This window comes from Solea senegalensis, linkage group LG6 (genome assembly GCF_019176455.1).
Source record: "Solea senegalensis isolate Sse05_10M linkage group LG6, IFAPA_SoseM_1, whole genome shotgun sequence".
NCBI lineage: Eukaryota > Metazoa > Chordata > Actinopteri > Pleuronectiformes > Soleidae > Solea > Solea senegalensis.
In genome coordinates this window covers 4746680-4765231 of record NC_058026.1, presented here as the reverse complement: position 1 = coordinate 4765231, position 18552 = coordinate 4746680, and the positions used below count along the sequence as shown (strand labels likewise).

The 18552-nt window shown below is 42.3% G+C and overlaps 1 protein-coding gene across 3 annotated transcripts in view; it reads right to left on the bottom strand.

Annotated features, from left to right (window-relative positions):
• Positions 1 to 18552, bottom strand: part of grk4 (G protein-coupled receptor kinase 4) — a 53145-nt gene that overhangs the window by 580 nt on the left and 34013 nt on the right. For 2 of the 3 annotated variants that reach the window (XM_044027733.1, XM_044027735.1), the window contains 10 exons: positions 16157 to 16249; positions 14710 to 14773; positions 13872 to 14012; positions 8656 to 8846; positions 6627 to 6664; positions 6118 to 6207; positions 5332 to 5540; positions 2989 to 3126; positions 2081 to 2218; positions 642 to 773 (listed from right to left, as the gene is read on the bottom strand). In XM_044027733.1, coding sequence (XP_043883668.1) covers positions 642 to 773; positions 2081 to 2218; positions 2989 to 3126; positions 5332 to 5540; positions 6118 to 6207; positions 6627 to 6664; positions 8656 to 8846; positions 13872 to 14012; positions 14710 to 14773; positions 16157 to 16249 — 1234 coding nt within the window. Of the gene's footprint in view, positions 1 to 595; positions 774 to 2080; positions 2219 to 2988; positions 3127 to 5331; positions 5541 to 6117; positions 6208 to 6626; positions 6665 to 8655; positions 8847 to 13871; positions 14013 to 14709; positions 14774 to 16156; positions 16250 to 18552 lie in introns of all 3 variants that reach the window. The other variant, XM_044027734.1, reaches the window with a different exon arrangement.

Below are 18552 nucleotides of genomic sequence, written 5' to 3'. Positions count from 1 at the left end.
CTAACAAAGAAGACTGCCACTCGTCCTGATATGTAGTTCCCTAACAGGCTTGGTAGAAGAGCCCTCTATTTGTTACAATCTGCAGTCTCTCTTTTAGATGTCACTAACTGTGACGCACTGGACCTTTCAAGTGGAATAAAAGGACAAAAAGCAGGATTTTATGTGTTCTACCTCCCACATGTGGAAGTGACCCCCTTAAATTCAAGGGAGGTACAATTCACTATAAATAGTATCAGTAATAAAGAACCTTTTAGTTGAGAACCTCTTGTAAACAACAAAGGGTTTTCTACATATTTTGTGTTATATATTCTCCACTTTAAACAGAAAGGGAAAAAGATTAAGGTGAAGCTTCCCCACAGTCTGACCCACTAAACCAAAGTGCAACACAAAGGGAAGAAAATGCAAACAGACTGATGGGAAAAGGAAAAAAAAAGAAAAGAAAAAAAAGCGAGGCCTCGTTCAAACCAACACAAGTTAACTGGAAACAGCGATTTAACGCTCACATTTCTCAGGGTTTAAGCAATGATCTTTTCACAAGTTGATTTTGGACAAGGCCTCGGAAAAAAAGGGCAGAAAGAAGTAAGAGAGGAAGTACCTTAGCCCCCACCCCCTCGAACAGTTGTCGGAGCACTAGCACTTGCCTCTCTTCTGAACAGGCGATAGAAGAAGCCTCTCTTTGGTGGAGGGTTAGGCCGGTTCACGTCCAGGTCTGAGCACAGCGTCCCGTCTGTCTCGTAGACATTAATTTCTTTAAAGCACTCCATTTCGATCATCTGCAGGGGAAGAGAGGTCAAGTCATTTTAGTTGGACAACTAGCACAATTGGATCTATATATACATACAAGTGTTTCCACCGAGTAGGGAACATGTTTTTCTGCATTTCCATTAGGAATAGCCCGACTGTTGCGCCCTTCCCTTGTGAAATGGTGTGGTACAGTTAAAGCAGCTCCACCCATGACGACAGAAAAGCCAAACACCTGCAGTCTACTCTCATCCAAAGTCTGACGTCTTCTTGAGACAAACGGCCACAAACCGAGCAAAAGTCAGCCACTGGTGTGTCACATCTTTCAGATTCTAGCAAAAAATCTAATCCGGTTCACATTCCTAAAAGGCCTAGTCCACATGACATGTGGGTGGGAGTTTTTTCTTTTTTTCTTTTTCTTTAAAAAACATTGTTGTCCACATGAATAATGCAAAAAGGTCACTGTTAAGGCGACGATGTAACCGTAACTGAAAAGCCTCGTCGGCCAATCAGACGACAGACTGACAAAATGTCACTGCATAATAGAGCTGAAACAAATAATTGATTATTAATCGATTACTAAATTAATCGACAAATATTGAAGCTTTTTTCATGATTAAAACAACATTTCCGGTTGTTTCAGCTTCTTAAATGTGACTATGTTTTTCATTTCTTTGCTCGAAATGACAAAGAAATCATTAAAAGTGAATCATTTTGGTTTGTGGACAAAACAAGACACTTGAGAACATCATCATTTCCAGGTTTGACGAACACCGGTCAACATTTTTGAAGGTTTTTCTGATATTTCATGGACCAAACGATTCATCGGTTATTCGAGAAAATAATCGACAGATTAATCGATTATGAAAATAATCGTTAGTTGCATGTGACACAAATGTGACAAATCAGCAAAGGCAATATTGTGGCTGGCCAATAAGAGCCGAGCAGGAAGTGAAAGCCGATAACTGCGTTTTCATACAAACATGGGCCCAGCAGCATTAACTTCTCAGTTTCAAGGGCTGTAAAAGGTAAAGGTAGTGTGGACGACACACAAATCCAGAGCAGGATATAGATGTATATGTTTTTGTTTTGTTTTTTTTATAAATGATGCAGTGCTAATATGTCCACCGGCCATTTCACGCTACGGAGGAGGTTGCTGAAAGTCACGTTATGATCAAACAAAACAACAACAAAAAATCATGAGAAATCTTACATTGAGCCCCTTACACATCAGTGTATCCTCCTACACTGATTCAAAGGCATTCCAACAAACACCCACTGTTTAGTTGAACTGGGGACAGAGCAATGACATCATGTTAGAGGAGTCAGGGTGCAGTACCTCGTTTTGCCATGGGATGGAGACGCTGCCTGTGACAAACTTGTGGTAGAAGTCGTCGTCTGTGGGGTCAAGGTTTACACCTTTGACAGTGGAGAACTGCTCTATGTCCAGGACGTCTTTACAGTACACCGCCCGAGGCTGAGAAAGAAGGAGACAGGAAGTAGAAAGAGTCAAATCGACTCTTTAAAGTGTGATTATTATTGAAATTCGTGTGGATCAAAGGGTAAAATACAAAAACCTGACACACTGTACTATAAATCATAAAGACTCTTTCTGTTTCCCTACTGACCTGAATGACCAAAAATAGAAACGCAGATATTACTATCTACTTTCAAGTATTGATTTGACCTCTCGGGTCAGTCACTCTCCCTCCCTCACTGGGTCTATTTATGACACTGAAAATGTTACGGCTCTATCTCTACGAACGACTTTGTTTTGCCACGGAGAAGTGCACGAGTGAAAGGTAAAATGATCTTAACATGATTTTCACTGAACTAAATGTATAAGATAAGAGTCGACATCTTACACTTCACAGTTACTAGCACTCTGAGTTTCCTGCTATGACCGCATCCTCACTGTTCACCATTTAAAAAAAAAAAAACAAAAAGGAAAAAAAAGCTCCATTTACTGCATTAATTGCCGTTGAAAGAGACAGCAGTTTGTCCTTTCCGTCGACTTCTGTGGAATTTTCATTTTCATAACCCAGAAATCATACGACCGTTTCTCAGCACCTCCCCTGACTTCCACGATAACTGGAAGGGTTTGTTTACTTGTGACAATGGTATTTCCTGTATGCTGATTTGCAACTCGCCGAGGTTTGAGGCTACGCGCTGTGAATAGAGCCTGTATGTACAGCGCGCACTGTGAGTTTTGGTATGCGTGTCTTTTTTGTGCGTGCAAGTTCTTACATCGGGGCTGAAGGGGGGTTCCAGCATGTTCGCCTCCAGCCGTTTGAAGTTGATGTTTCTGAAGATAGGGTGCTGCTTGACCTCGATGGCCCCGCGGCCCTGACAACCAAGGCGCTCCTTGGGGTCCTTGGCCAGGAGCTGGAGGAAGAGGAAGAGTTAAAAAAGTGACTTAAAAAAACGGCTCTGGCGGGTTTCAAATTTATGACCAAGGATGAGATGAAGCAAACGTCTATTTAAGCCTCTTTCAATAAAGCAAGGCGAGGGATTTCTCATGATGTGGGATAATTCATGACACTCTTATGTCTCCAGCTTAATTCATACCAAACACACACATGGACGTCATTTGCATGTAATCCTCCCGACTTTGTGTGTCTGATCCTAAATAAATCTAATAAAGACTAATACAAATCCACACGCTAAAGGGTTAATGCAACTCCATCATGGATAGAATCAGAGCAGTGTCTCTGTGAGAGCTTCTCCATAATAGTACCACCACACCACCTACGGTACAGCGGGCTTGTGAAGTGGATGAGTGTTGTTGAGTGGTTTGGCTACCAGTGGACACTCTTACTGGTCCTCTTTTCACCTAAAAGCTGATGGTTTTCACAATCAAACAGATGGATTCTCACTTTTATTTTATTTTTTATTTTTATTTTTTAAACGCATCTCTAATTTTCCACTCTTGGTTCTTTGTCCAGTGTAATTCTTGCTTCATTTACACAGCGGTTCAAAGCAGACCCACACGACCACCTCTCTCCTTCCTTATTATCTTACACCCATTTCTTGGAGAAACCCTTTCTTCTCACTGCTGGACCCCCCGCCCCCTCCATCACCACTCCTCCTCTCCCCAGGGAGCCTTTGAGTCTGCTGAACCTCGGGTCATAATGTTCCACCACGTCCCACAAATAAATGTCCCATCCCCTCCTGCTGCTGGCAGAGACAGCGCGGCTCACTGGCTCCCTCTTTCAGCACAGAGCAGTGACATTGTGGAGGACGGGGAGTGACGAAGTTGTGAGCAACTCGTGATTTATTTATTTAAACCTCGACATTTTAGCACACTAAAATGGTTTAACAGCAAACATGTACAGAATGTGCTGTTCATAGTTTCAACTTCAAAAACACAATCATGTCATTATTGCAACTGCAGCTCGTTCAACTCTCCAAGTGGCCAAAAACCGGTTATACAGTGTAGGCTATAAGCAGCAGTGCGTAACCTTTCAATAAACACAAATGCCTGTTACATTCAAAACTATGTCAAATGAGTATAGTGGTGTTTAGATCCCATGTTGCCCAGTCACATGATTTGTTTTATCACATTTTTCTATCCAAATTTGACTTGAACCCGGGCGTACAGACCGAGCCGAACCACCACTTTACAGTTATTGTTGATTGACCAAACTCAACCCAAGTCCTGAGCCTCAGTAAGTTTGTTTTACCATGTGCATCCCTGACATGTAATTGTTAGTATGATAATTGCATAACTTCCCCATCATTACACACAGTACACGTAGTACAAATGATTTCTCAATATGCACACACACACACACACACACACACACACACACACACACACACACCCAACACAAGCACACGTTTAATTAAAATTATAATGGTCTGCCTCATCCTGACCAGGATAATATGTACGACACACGCACACGGACAGATGGCTCTTGGCTAAAAAGTATCATGACATGGGACAAAGGAAACACGTAGGTCTGTGCTGACCTAATAACTACTGACAACTTTAAAACAGCACTTGTACAACAACAACGACAACAACATGAGTGGAGGTCAATCGATATGGGTTTTCCAGTGGCAGATGCTGACCTTCAAAAACACAGCGCAGCCGTTGGCCCATATTTGTTCTATATTTTGGTTCGTTCCTGTCTATACTGTACATTCTATTGTATCTTCTTCTAAGTCAAATATAGTCAGTATTTCTCTACATTTATTCATTTCCTTTGCCTTGACTGTCTTGGCAACTTTTAGCGACTTCTTTTGAGAAGAAAATGTTTAAACAATAAGTCATCATTTCCTGATTAGTATGTAATAATGAACATGTTTGCAAAAAGGCAAAGACTGGTTGGCCTAATCAGCCTAAAAAGACTGTTTTAAAATGTCTTTCTGCCAGTAGACCTATCTGAATATATCTGAAACAGACACATTGCATTGACATAATAAAGTAAAAGTGATTCAATAACTCAAAAACTTTTCAGTCTGGCAGCATCCATCGCTGTCCTCATTTGCCACGACTCTCAAACAACTGATTTATTATGCTGTGCTTCATTTCTTCACCCCCTTTTCCGCTCCTGTCATCTGTCACCCGCAACGTTTCCCTCTCACCTGTCTGCAGATGTCCTTCGCCTCCTCTGAGAACTTATCGGAGTACTCCTCCGGGTCCTCGCGCACTCGCCGGTCCACCTCCTCCCGCTTGACACGCTCCTTGCGCTTGCGGAAAGGTGACTGGCCCTGGATCATCTCAAAGATCAGGCAGCCCAGCCCCCACCAGTCCGGGCTGAAGGTGTAGCTCTCATTTTGGATCACTTCAGGAGCTGAGGGAGGGAGGGAGGGAGGGAGGGATGATAGGTAAGAAAACAGAGGTCAAAAATGTTTCTAAACGTATGGTTTTGACCCTTTAACACCGAGCGTAACGAAGATGACACGTCTGCTGTAATAACGCAACGGTTCGTGCTACCGGAAAAATTCCACCAGTTTCTGAAAGCTGAGAGCCAAAGTCGACGTGTGGTCATTACAGTAATTACACTCGCGCTGTTGCAGGAAGCCAGCGAAGGAGCGAGATGGAAAAACGCTTGTACATAGTTTGCATTTTTTGCACAAAGACTCAAACAAATGTTATTTTAAATGTGTTTTATACTGTTCAAATTCACACAATCTGGTGTTCATGTACAACTACAGTGTTTTTTCTCAATAAAACATCCTTTTTTTCATCATTTTAAATATTTAATACACTATTTTAACATTAAGTTGTAAATATCTGCCAGATTTTTGAAGTTATCCTGGAAAAATGGCCAATTTCTGGGCCTTTTATGGATAAAATATGGAAAAGAAGTCCAGGCGAGGCTTAGTGTCAAAGGGTTAAGTTCTTTTTTTTTTTTTTTAGCATCTTACCCATATATCCAACAGTTCCCACTCGCCCTCGTATCGTCTCTCCTTCAGGGATTTGAACAGCAAGGCCCAGGTCTGAAATTCGGATGTGTCCTTAACAAAAAAAAAAAAGCAGAATAATAAATCAACAAAGACGCACTTCTACTTTCATTTAATGGCTTACAGATGAAAGAACTCCAATGTCCCATAAAAAACAATGGTAAGTAGTCATGTTACTAAACTGAAGTGATCTCATTCATGATATTCTGTGTGTGGTAATGGCGGAGAATGAGAAAAGTAGGAGCTTTAGAGGGATGTGGAAGAGATAACTCAATTTCGAGATAAGATCACGTTTCAGAGAACAGATAATACAGGAGTATGACTCAGAGGAGAGAGCGTGATGTGAGCAACATGACTTTTCAGCTTGTGAAGAAGACAGGGAGATACTGTGCAGCAGTGCTTGCTTGCACATTATACAAAATGTTCATTTTCTTTGGACATTGTGAGCAAACGAGGACAGAAAGAAAACTTACCACGATCATCCAGAAGGATGTTTTCAGGTTTCAAATCCCTGTTGGTAAAAAAAAAAAACAAACGTCAAGAACATAAAAACACAATCCTGGACAAATGTCTTTTTCATTGACTCGTTTCGTTGACATTTTATTGTCCGTGTGCTTTCTTTTCTCGAGCCTCTCTGCTTATAGATTATCTGCACACGTGTGTCTTTATTTGCTACCACGCGTCGCGTCGTCGTCGTCCCGAGCTGTAGATCTGCTTTCAATAATGTTGCGTCACAACTTCCTGACTCAGAGGCTTGGAAAGCCATTGTCCTTTTTGGATTTACCTTCTTACAAATGGCTATAAATACCGGGACACTCGACTAATGCAAACCTTGACCGCATTTGCTAAACTGTCGAGTCTGCCGTAACATAAACAGAGATCAAAGAAGAATGTGTGTGTGTGTGTGTGTGTGTGTGTTTAGTTGAGCATGTGGGTGGTGTGTCAGGGGGTGCACGGGTCGTCTAAGAACATCAGTGTTTACGTTAGCATTACTTTGTGAATGCGACACACCTCGGTAAAATCCCTGCACCATTCATTAACTATTATCTATTTTACATTCACTATTATTTCTTTTTGACACCAGTACTGTGTCAGTGATGTAGACACAATTCTTTTTATGGCAACGGGTTAAAGGAAGATTCCACTGTTTAACTGCTGTACTTTCTTTTTCAATCGACACACCTTCCTCTGAGTTTTTATTAAAGGCTTAACCTGAGATAGCAAAGATAACATCGCCCTTTTTTGTTCTGACCTGAAGACAGCTCCCTCAGTGTGAATTTGTACAACTGGCCAATAGTCAGTATCCTCATGACACGCAGGGGCTGGGTTCACGAACACAGAGACGACTCTTTGGTGACTGTTATCACTGCAGCGGTCTATGGTCATGTGCTCGTGTCTAACCGGAGGAAAAATGTGATCGAGAGCAAAATACATGTAAACGCACATGCGTGTGTGTAACATGTACGATAAGCTAAAGCTTCTCCTTTTCTTCTTCATCATCATCTTCAGATAATTCATTAGCTGGTTGGTGTGTGATGTTGTCCGTGATAAGTGGACTCTGTTCACAGTGTTTAGTGTTAGCCAACATGCCACTGACTGCATCGCAGAATCCCCATTAAAGTCATTTATAAACATGCTATGAAGTACACTAGAGTTGAAACAATTCATCAATTCATCAATTATTAATCGATTACTAAATTAATCGACAACTAGTTTGATAATTGATTAATCGCTTGAAAGCTTTTTTCATGATTAAAACAAGACTTCTGATTGTTTAAGCTTCTTAAATGTGAGTATTTTCTTCATTTCTTTGCTCTGGATAACAAAGAAATCATTAAAAGTGAATCATTTTGGTTTGTGGCCAAGACAAGACATTTGGGAACGTCATCATTTCCAGGTGTGACGAACACCGATCAACATTTTTTAAGGTTTTCTGATATTTTATGGCCCAAACGATTAACCGGTGACTCGAGAAAATAATCGGCAGATTAATCGATTATGAAAATAATCGTTAGTTGCAGCTCTAAAGAACACGAGTGTGCACAATGTTTAGTACAAAACCGCGACACCGGTGCTACATGATACTGTTACGCATACTGTTGTCATTTAAATATGACACCGCGATAGCATTGACGACGACAACATAGAAAATAATACAAGTGCTGTAAGTGACTCCTGTATCTAAAGTGATTTAGCATGGACGACTAAACTGAAGTTTGCAAATAGCCTTTAAAAGCCAGGACATGTATCCAGTTGCAGGCAAATTCTTATACTCAGTGTGCTTCCCTAGTGCGGTTCTCACGACATCAGTCCTCTGAGACAAAGAACCACAAAATACCCCTAAATTGTTGCGCTCTATGCTCGATGGTGATTTGAGACAGAAAGTTAGGATCACTGTGGGATATTTTAGAAAGGCCATGTGTTCTACATGTTTTGAACTTGACTCCTCATTTGCACGTTTCTCCCCCAAACAGTTTCTAGCCCCCCCCTTTGTGGCCTAACCTGTAGACTATCCTCTCACGGTGCAGGTCCTCAAGGCCACAGCAGATCTCAGCAGCGTAGAAGATGGCCCTCTGCTCGTCGAAGCCAGAGTTGCCCATGTTGTAGATGTGGAACTTTAAGTCACCTCCATTCATTATGGTCAACACCAGGCACAGCGCATCCTTGGTCTCATAGGCATAGGCTAGACTAACCTAGAGAGGAAGGCAAATCCGGGGCGAGGGGGGAGGGGGGGGCAGCGGTAACAAAGGAGACGAGGGGCGAGTCGAGAAGAAAGAGGACGGCGGGGGAGAAGAGAGAAAGCAGGGAGCGAGAGGGAAGAGTGGTGGTAAGAGACAGGGTTGCTAGAGAAGCGTCACAGTTTCATTTAGTTTGTTCAAAGTGGAAAAGACATCATCTGTTACACACCATCACAATCTCAAGAATGCAACACAAGAATGTACACACAGAACCTGAAGGAGAAATATCACAGATATGGAAAACCAGAAAGTCATTAATCTGCTGCCTCATGTCCCTCTAATCCCGCAATTATTCTCTCGTTGCTTCCCTTCATTCCCACCAACTTCCATCCCCCTCCCCTCCATCCTCTCTCTCTCCCTCCCCCCCGTGGGTCAATGACATGCAGGGTACAGTGGGTGTTGCATGTGATGTTGTGTACAAGCAGGATGTTGCTGCCATCAGGAGGAATTCCATCTGCTGCAGAGTATGCAGTCATAGATGGTCGCCACGCACGCACGTACACACACACACACACAATGTCCAAACTGACTGAACCAAAAATTCTCAGAGTCCCGTGATGCTCGACATCTTTGCTAATGCAACAAAACCATGAAAATAAAGACAAACCGAGTCAGTTAGCTTACTGGAAATGACTTTACTCTTAAAAGCACAGTATGTCATTTCATCTCTCTGAAAAACGGATGATTTAGTTCAATGATGTCGTTAAAATAAAGATTGTGCACTCGAGGGGATTCTTGTCTAGGGCGTGATTTGGCAGCAAATGGGAATGAGTGGCTGTGATCGATAAGCAACAAATACAGGCGAAAAAAAGACAACACACTGGTTAACTAGTGGTAATAATAATCTAAAGTAATAATCTAATCTAAAGTGTCTTTCACAAAACCCAGGGTCAAACCAAATATTTCCTTCATCACACTCAATATGTTTACATGCACAGATTAATTAAGCTAAGGCCGTAGGCCGAGCACACACGCGGAGAAGGAAATTGATTTATCGGCCCATGTAAGTACAGCTCCACCTCTGTAGGTGGCGCTGTATCTCTCTATAAGCTAGTGCGTATTGAATCAGCTTCCTGTTGACCTTTACGTCACAGACAAACAAAACAGTGAACGGCGAGATGAACCGTGCTGTGGTTCTCTATGTTTGTACCTGCGGCCCAGGGACAAGAATTTGGTCTGTTGGTTGAATTTGTTGGTGATCCCCGTCACCTGCTCAACCTCGAGTACCTGACATCTTTTTATGTGTTAAATGATTGGTTATATATAAATAGACTTCTCATACGATGACAATTCAATGCGATATTAAAATCTAGACTTTGTTTCCACCTTTAACAATTGTGTCGAACCTTTGTTTCACTGACAGGAGACTTTAAGAGTGGGCTGACCCTGCTCTGTGTCTCATATACACATATTATACACACACACACCCACACACCAAATATGTGGATGGGTTATTGCTTAAAACCGCAAGTACCGTACGGCAACAGTATAGAGGTTGTACTGACTAACAGTATGCATCGATCAAAAAAAAAAAAAGGTAAAGACGGACAACGAGATGGGGGTGGGGAGTGGTTTGAGTACTTGACTCTTATCCTTGCTACTGCTGTTTGGTCAGTGTTGCTAGGCAACAGAGCTACTCTCGTAGGTAGAGAGGCACATCAAGAGTCATCAGTTCTGCCTGCAGCACAGAGATGGGAACATGCTCACACACACACAGAAAGAGAGAGAGAATCATGTGCCATTCCCAGGTGACAGGAGCTGCAAGTCTGAGGTTCTGTAACAAACCCACTCCAGTGTGTGTGTGTGTGTGTGTGTGTGCACGCATACATGCCTATACACGTTCCTGCCATGACTCACTCAAAACAAGGACAAGCTGCATAGCTCACACTGCAACTGAAACCGACTCATCCGACCGTCCAAACACAAACCATTGGCCTCGACACCGGGAAGAGAGACTCCCCTCTACTCCGTTACAGTACCGGCGATTGTGCGGCAGATCAATATCACAGTTATGTGCCGTTAAATAGTCACACCGTGTCCCACACTGTGTCCAATTAAGTCAGAGTACACACAGAGCCACAAACCAGAAATTATCCCTCCAGTCGCTCCTTGACATGTTCCAAGAATGTTAAATGAACACTTGCTGTAATTTTCTTGTCATTGGAACAATAATTTTTTTCAGAGAACTGGAGCACGGAGCCAAAGCTAAGTTTTCTTTTCCTGCTGCCCGAGCACCTGAGGCGTTTTTTGTGCGTAGAGTTGGACGAAATGGAAAAATGAAGCACACTGCACACAAGTTTTCCAGTTGTGCCCCGAGTCTTGATGATGTGAACACGTGAAGGGGAAAAAAAGTGGGGAGGACAATATAGAAAAAAAACATAAGACATATGCACTGTTACACAACGATTTATAGAGTAAACAAAAGGTAACTCTTGCTACTCATTTGTCTTGCGTTTAATAAAAAGTATCCATGTATCCCCTTTAAGGTCTTGAACTGTTCCTATAACATATCATCTTACATGTTAATGGACTGTCGAGCTGTAAATCCAGCCCTTCAGTGGAGGACTTGAGTGTAGCATGGAAGAAATGAAAAGCGAGGTGACTCCCTGAGAAGTGTTCAAGCTTGGCACGACGGCGTGGCCCAAAATCCACTTCTTACTTTACCCTGTTTTGCAGCATTGTAACCAACAATTTACAAACTCACTGGCTGCTTTTGTAGGTACATTAGCTTTACTACTTATCAGCCAATCACGTGGCTGCAACTCTGGGGCATTTAGGCATAAAGGCATGGAAGAAAGGTGAGTTAAATGACTCTGAATGTGGTATCTACTAGGATTTTCTACTAGGTACATTTCAGTTTGGTACAGAATGGTACGGTTTGGAATGGTAAATGATACTTGGTAGGCGGGGTATGGGCTGTTGGAACTAATTTGAATATTTAAAAAAAATTCAAAACGTAAAACAAATTTTAATAAAAAAATGGAATAGCATTTTGACAGCCCTAGTGGGCGGAGTGGAGGCTGAGCCCGGAGACATGACGACATGGAATGACACCAGACAACAATGGAGGAAATCCAGCAGCTCTATTTTTTATTCCTGCTCGGTTTGTGGATGTTAGTCTCAACAAGACGTCGAGCTTTGTATGAGAATAGCCTCGACTTTTATGGGATATTTAAACCGATCACAAGGGAGTGCCATTCTTCTGTTGCCCAGTCAGCTGACTGTCATGGGTGGGCGGGGGTACCATTTTACTCTGATACCCCCAGGGAAGGGTACCAAAGAATGGAACAGTGGGGGCCTGTTATTTTAGTACTATTACTAATGGAAATGCAAAAATAACAAAACATGTACCATTCTGTATCAAACCGAATCGTTTTTCCAGAGAATGGGCCTGAAAGAGAGATAATATCCAGTAAGCAGCAGCTTCTCTGGGTGAAAATGCCCCATTGATGCCAGAGGTCACATGAGAACGACCAGACTGAACGATAGAAAGGCAACAGCAACATAGACCCTGATCAGACCTTAACATGCATCCTCCGAGTGATCTGATCACATGCGGATTGTGTCAAGCGCAGGTCTGAATGCGTCCTCAGATCCATTCACAAAAACAACATTCATAGTCGGTTTGGGGACGCATGTGGCCACATTCCTGAACATGCATAAACACAATCCATCCTCAGGCTGGATTAGAGGACGACGCCTCCTCCTCCTCAGCTAACGCCCCTCTGTCCCCCTGCAGTTCAATGTTTCACTCATGTGCTAATTTATTTGTAGCCTCAATCACAACATTGACACTGATCATCACATGATTTTTTTTTGTTATGGTTAAAACGGTACTTTATGTGACAGCAGTGCAACGAGTGCTTTGATTCACTGCACCTTTCACTCCGTCTCTCACACATGTGCACACACACATAGATGCACGCACACTGACATCGCCACAATATTAACACACAGGACTTCACAACCATGAGAACAAAGAAATCCTACGTCACGTAAAAGCAAGTACGGCTTTACGCCATTACACACACACACACACACCAGACACATCTGTACTGTCAGACTTGTTAAAAACATAATTTTGTTCTCGCAAACAGTCATGACGTCAGTGTGTATTTGAATTCAGGGCGTGGGAAGCCAGATCTGAGCTCATGTGGTCACAGGCCACGCATTTCAATGCCGAGTTTGAACAGTTGTGCTCAGCGTGATCCACGAGCGACGCAGTCACTGAGGACAGACGTGCATATCAGGTCTGGAGGGGGCTTTTAAAACAAGAGGAAAACCAACTCTGACCACACAACATGAAGCATATGTGGAGTGCAGCAGCAGAGCAACCAACAGCAGGTGCCACTCCTGACTCCACAGTAGGTGTCGTGTGTGCCTAATAAAGTGGCTGGTGAGTGTAAATTGTGCACATTTAATCCCCCATCAGGACATCAAAAACAGATTTCAATCACATTAAGAACACATGCACAAATGATTCACAGTGAACTCCAAACAAAATCAAATCAGGCATGTTTGCAAGTTTGTTATGAAAATACAGTGGAGGATTTGTTGTTGAGCGCTGCGGTGCATGCACAATTCAATTTGCACATGACTCTAATGCACTCGCTCGCCTCGCTGGCCAGTCTGCATTGCACCTGAAATTGGTCAACGATCAAATTTACCCCACCTTTTATAGTTTTATGCCATCGCGTCTCTTTCCAGAGCGAGTCACAGGCTTCCCTCCTGGCAGGAAAGTCATTAAAACAAACACGACTCAAGTCGCAGCGATCGTCTTTAACAGCAGATCAACAGCCTTTGCAAACATGCCATTCAATTTCGTTTGCAGGATCCTGGAGGTATGACAAACAACGCTCTTACAGACGGTACGCACACACACACACACACACACACACACACAAAAACACTCACACAGACAAAAACGGAAAACAGGTACAATTCTGATGAAAGGTTGAATAAGAAAAAGGTAGTACTTACTACAAAACTACTGTTAACTTTTTCTAAAATGCGTTTTTCGTTTAGTGCCATTGCTTCACCTTTTCTTTTCTTCACACGTTTCTTTTCCAGCTTTTTACAGGCGTACATCTTACCGGTGGCACGTACTTGGCAGGCACAAACCTGGAAAACAAGCAACAAGGGAGGAAAAAAAAAAGGGGGATTATCACACACACTCCACACACACGAGACACGGACAGTGCTGCCTTAACACAGTGTTAAAGGTTACTTAATAGCAATTTTAAATATTAACATTAAAGGAATACTTCACCGATTTACATGTGACTTTGTATTGCTAGAATAGCAGTAGTATTTAAAAAAAAATTGTGCTTCCCTCCCTCAGTTTTCCACTGAGCGATTTGCATCGTTTGACTCGCGCAGCGGCCGTCGGTCTCGCGGTGAACACCGGCAAGCACCAGTTGCGTGTGGCGAGTATTTTGTTTTGTATTTTTAGATTTATTATACATTTAATTCCTCACAGGGATTGGTGTGTTTACACAACTAGCGCTGTCTGCTTCGAAGCTCGGGGGCAGCGAGCGCAGTGCATGCTGGGGGGTGTTGTCGTTCATCTACATGAGCCAAAATTACATTTTTCTGCCTTTCTCGGCCAAGAAGGCACTTGCTTCAAATATTATTTCACATTTCTACTACATAGATTCATCTTTCCAGCGGTGAAGTACGCCTTTAACGTCTCATTTCCAGACGCGATGTGTAAAAGGAACATAATGTTGTCTGTCATGAAAACTTAAACAACCAACAACCACGCCACTGGAGCAACAGTTAATGCAGCTTTTCATATCCCGGGTGTTGTGACACTCACCTCGCCAAATCCACCTTTCCCTAGTACTCTGTAATGTCTGAAGGTATTTTTGGTTACTGGTTGCCTGCAGTGATGAACAGAGGAGTGAGAAAGAAAGAAAGAAAGAAAGAAAGAAAGAAAGAAAGAAAGAAAGAAAAGGGGATAAAGAGACAAAATGGACAGACATGAAAAACTGATTATTACCAATTATGCGGACCACGTGCCTCTGCAGACAGAGTAATGCTCTAATATATTATTAATCTACCCTGATGGCTGCTTTTCCACCCAGCTATTATGCAAAGCACATCAATTATTTACCAGTCACACAAAAACACTCACTGGCAGCACCACCTTTGTGTTTTGGTGCAAACACTGCTCCTGCTACTGGTCAGTATATACTGTATAGTGACATGCTTCTTGTGCCTCCCAGTATTTTTTACAACATTTTAATACATTTATTTATATTTATATTTAAATTTATATTTATATTTAATTAGTGACTGCTTTTACCATCTCTTTGGAAGTTTAAAAGGGAGCAAACAAAGACATGGAATAAGGGAAACTAACTGACTAAAGCCCCTTTTCCACCTATGGTCCCAGCACGACTCGTTACAGCACGGCATGGCACGGGTTGGTTTTCCACTACAAAATAGTACCTACTCAACGTAGGCGGAGTCATCACTGCACGGCTGCATGAAACTGCCGTGACATTGTTTTACACACACACACACAAACGAGTGACTACTGACTTGTTTTCAGTGGAACTGAATCATTAGAATCAGTTCATTAAAACGACTCCTCCGTGACCGCGGCACAGACTCCATGCCTGACACGGTCACTGGACTGAAATACAGCGGCAGGGTTTACAGTGCTGTCACTAAATGCGCCAGACTCCTCAGTTCCTCTCCTACGTTACGCATAGTATCGTCTGCGCTCGCTTGGAGCAGGTACTAAAAGGAGTATCTGGTACCAGGTAACCGTGCCATGCCGTGCCAGTGGAAACGGGCCATAGGAGGTGAATGTTTTGATGAGTATAAAATCAGTAATATTTAGGGAGGAACAATTGTCAAAATGTGTGACTCCAGTCTTTAATAAAATCAAAAATGTACCAGTAAGACATGAATATTGTAACACTGTAGTGCTGTGTTTCCATCCTGGTATGGTTTGGCTTGGTCCAGTATGGTACAGAAGTAGCCACACTTTGGCAGCATACATGTAGAACCAATAGGGTTTCAGATGGGGCAGTGACAATAGCTAAAAAGAGACAGCGTCTTACTCTAGTAGGCAAACTTTACATGTGCATCAGCCCCACCTACTGGAAGGGAGTGTGGATCAATAGATAAAAGCTTGATTTGATCTCGCAAGATCTTGAGTCAAAGCCCTGATGAATGTGATAAATGTGTATATTTTTTTTTTTTAAAGTAAGAAAGGAATGTTTTGGTTTAACAGTCGACCACAAACTACTCACCTCTCCAACCATTTCCACTGCAGGAAGCGAGAGAAATACATGGTCTCCTGGTAGAGGGAAAACGGAGCTCCACTCAGATAATCACGAACTATTCTGCGGGGAGGGAGGAAGAGAAAGAGAAGCGGTGACCACTTTGACAAGAAGTTAATGAGAACAATGTACATGTCACCAGGAAAGAAGGAAGTAAAATAAAACAAAATAAATAAAACATGCTCATGTAAGAGTCTGTGCCAAAACGTCCACACCTGCATAACTGAGAAAACGCCTTTGCAGTGACTACAAAACACATCCTCTTCATCCGACTTCTCCCTGGATCACGTGCATACTGTACATATCTGTATGTATCCTGTGTGTGCGTGTGTCTGTTTAAGCGTCGCTGGCGCTGTTGCGGTTCAAAGCTGCTCTCAGTGGAAAGACGGGGGAAAAAAACTCAAGTGTGGATACGCCACCGTGAAAAATGAAAAATGCCTTTGAACAGAGACATTCCACTCGACCTGACCAGGAAACAGGGGATTTTGAGGACATTTCTCTCCCCTTCTTTTTCTTTTACTGAGCAGCAGGTTATGCAGAACATCTAATCTCATCTGAGCTGAAGTGTAAATGTGAGTCTTTCTGTGTCAATCTGATTACGTCACGTACAGAGACAGTTAGAGAATAAAACCCCGTATTTTGTGAAATTCCTAGGAAAGGTCACCGTTTTCCTGAGCGCAGGTCAATCGTCACTCCTCCGAGAGTTGTTGGAGCACGACTCTTTGACATGACCTTTCCAGACTCACATGCAGGCATCCTTTTTAACCTACTACTACTACGACCTGACCACAGTTGAGGTTTGACTGACACCGTCCATGTCCTCTTTAACAACGACACACCAAACAGGCATGAGCTGAACTGTAGACACAACCCCAACATGTCAAGTGTCAGATTATAATGTGTTAAGTGTTGTTGACAGATTAAAAGAGAAGCCAAAAATCATTGTGTTTGACGAAAATGAAGGAAAATGTGACTTAACCAAACATTTACCTACTTGGAAAATGACATTTTTAGAAGTGCTCTGTGACTTTCTGACCACTAGGGGAGTCATGTTTATTACAACTGCTTTCTTCTTCTTTTTTTATTACATCCCCAGGTGACGGCACACAAACGAGGGCAGAGGAGAATCGGCCCGAAACGAAATGCATTTGCCATGTGGTCGCTCTGTTGTGTATTTCGGAGAGGAAACCCTGAACGAATTACAAGAGAACTCCAGATGACACCCTTGAAGCCGCACCGTGCAACGGTTTAACGATAAATGAATGTCCATTTATATTCAAGCCTTTGCCAACGGAGCTCACACGCTTCTGATTAAGGCCATCAGCTCCATGTGACTCTTGTTTTTCTCAGTATAGATGAAGTACAACTCCCGTGTCAACAACAAGCAAAGCAAAACTGAAAATGTGAAATCTACTGCTCATAAAAAAAACCACTGGACATTCAGCAGTTTGACAGGGAGTTACGCACTAAAGCTTTAATCATTTACTTCATCGCCGTTTGTGGTCGTGCATTGAATTTCCGTCCCGGTCAATCTTCAGAGAGCATATTCACATTTAATTCAGGCTCTGCCAACATTTCTACTGACCAAATTTCCATTAGGACAAGAAGAAGAAGAACAAGGAAGTCACAAACAAATGCAATCAGTTAAGGCTGGGCAATAGTCAAATAACAAGATTTACTTCAATGTAATTTGATCAATAATGTGCATGCACTGTGCAAACTCAACATTTGCCATTTTAATTGCTATTAAATATTTTACCTCAGATTTATGAAATGTTTCTCTGTCTGTTGCATTTGGTTGATAAATAACATTAAGACTACAGATAACTGGTTTATTCAACTTTGACTCGGGAGCAAAACCTATTAATATTTAATTATCTGACATTTTAATGCCATATAATGCCGTATTGTCCACTCCTACTATCAGCCCTTGTTGCTAGGAGCATCATGACTGACAAACAATAACTGCTTTTCACACGTCGCATCCAACTTCCTACAGCTGAAGAGAGTAGGATTAAAGTCAAACCATGGACCTAAGCTTATACAAGCAAGAGTTACGTGCTTATACCACTTAAATACTGACTTAAAGGTAGCGTGGGAGATCATTTTCTGGAGCAGAGCTTATGCTAGCTTGTTAAACATTCAACAAGAGAGTTGCAGCAACGTCATGGCAGAAAGAGAGTCTACCTTTAAGAGGTATTTTCATAAAGTTTCAGGTTTTTTCGTCCGCAATTCAACTCCGAACATAAAAACATGCTGCATTAGTCAATGCGAGTGGCACATTTGCAGATAATTGGGATTAAAAAGGTCTACTTGCAGCTCAACGGAGACAACGCCAGTAAAAATGTTTATTAGATGATTAAGAC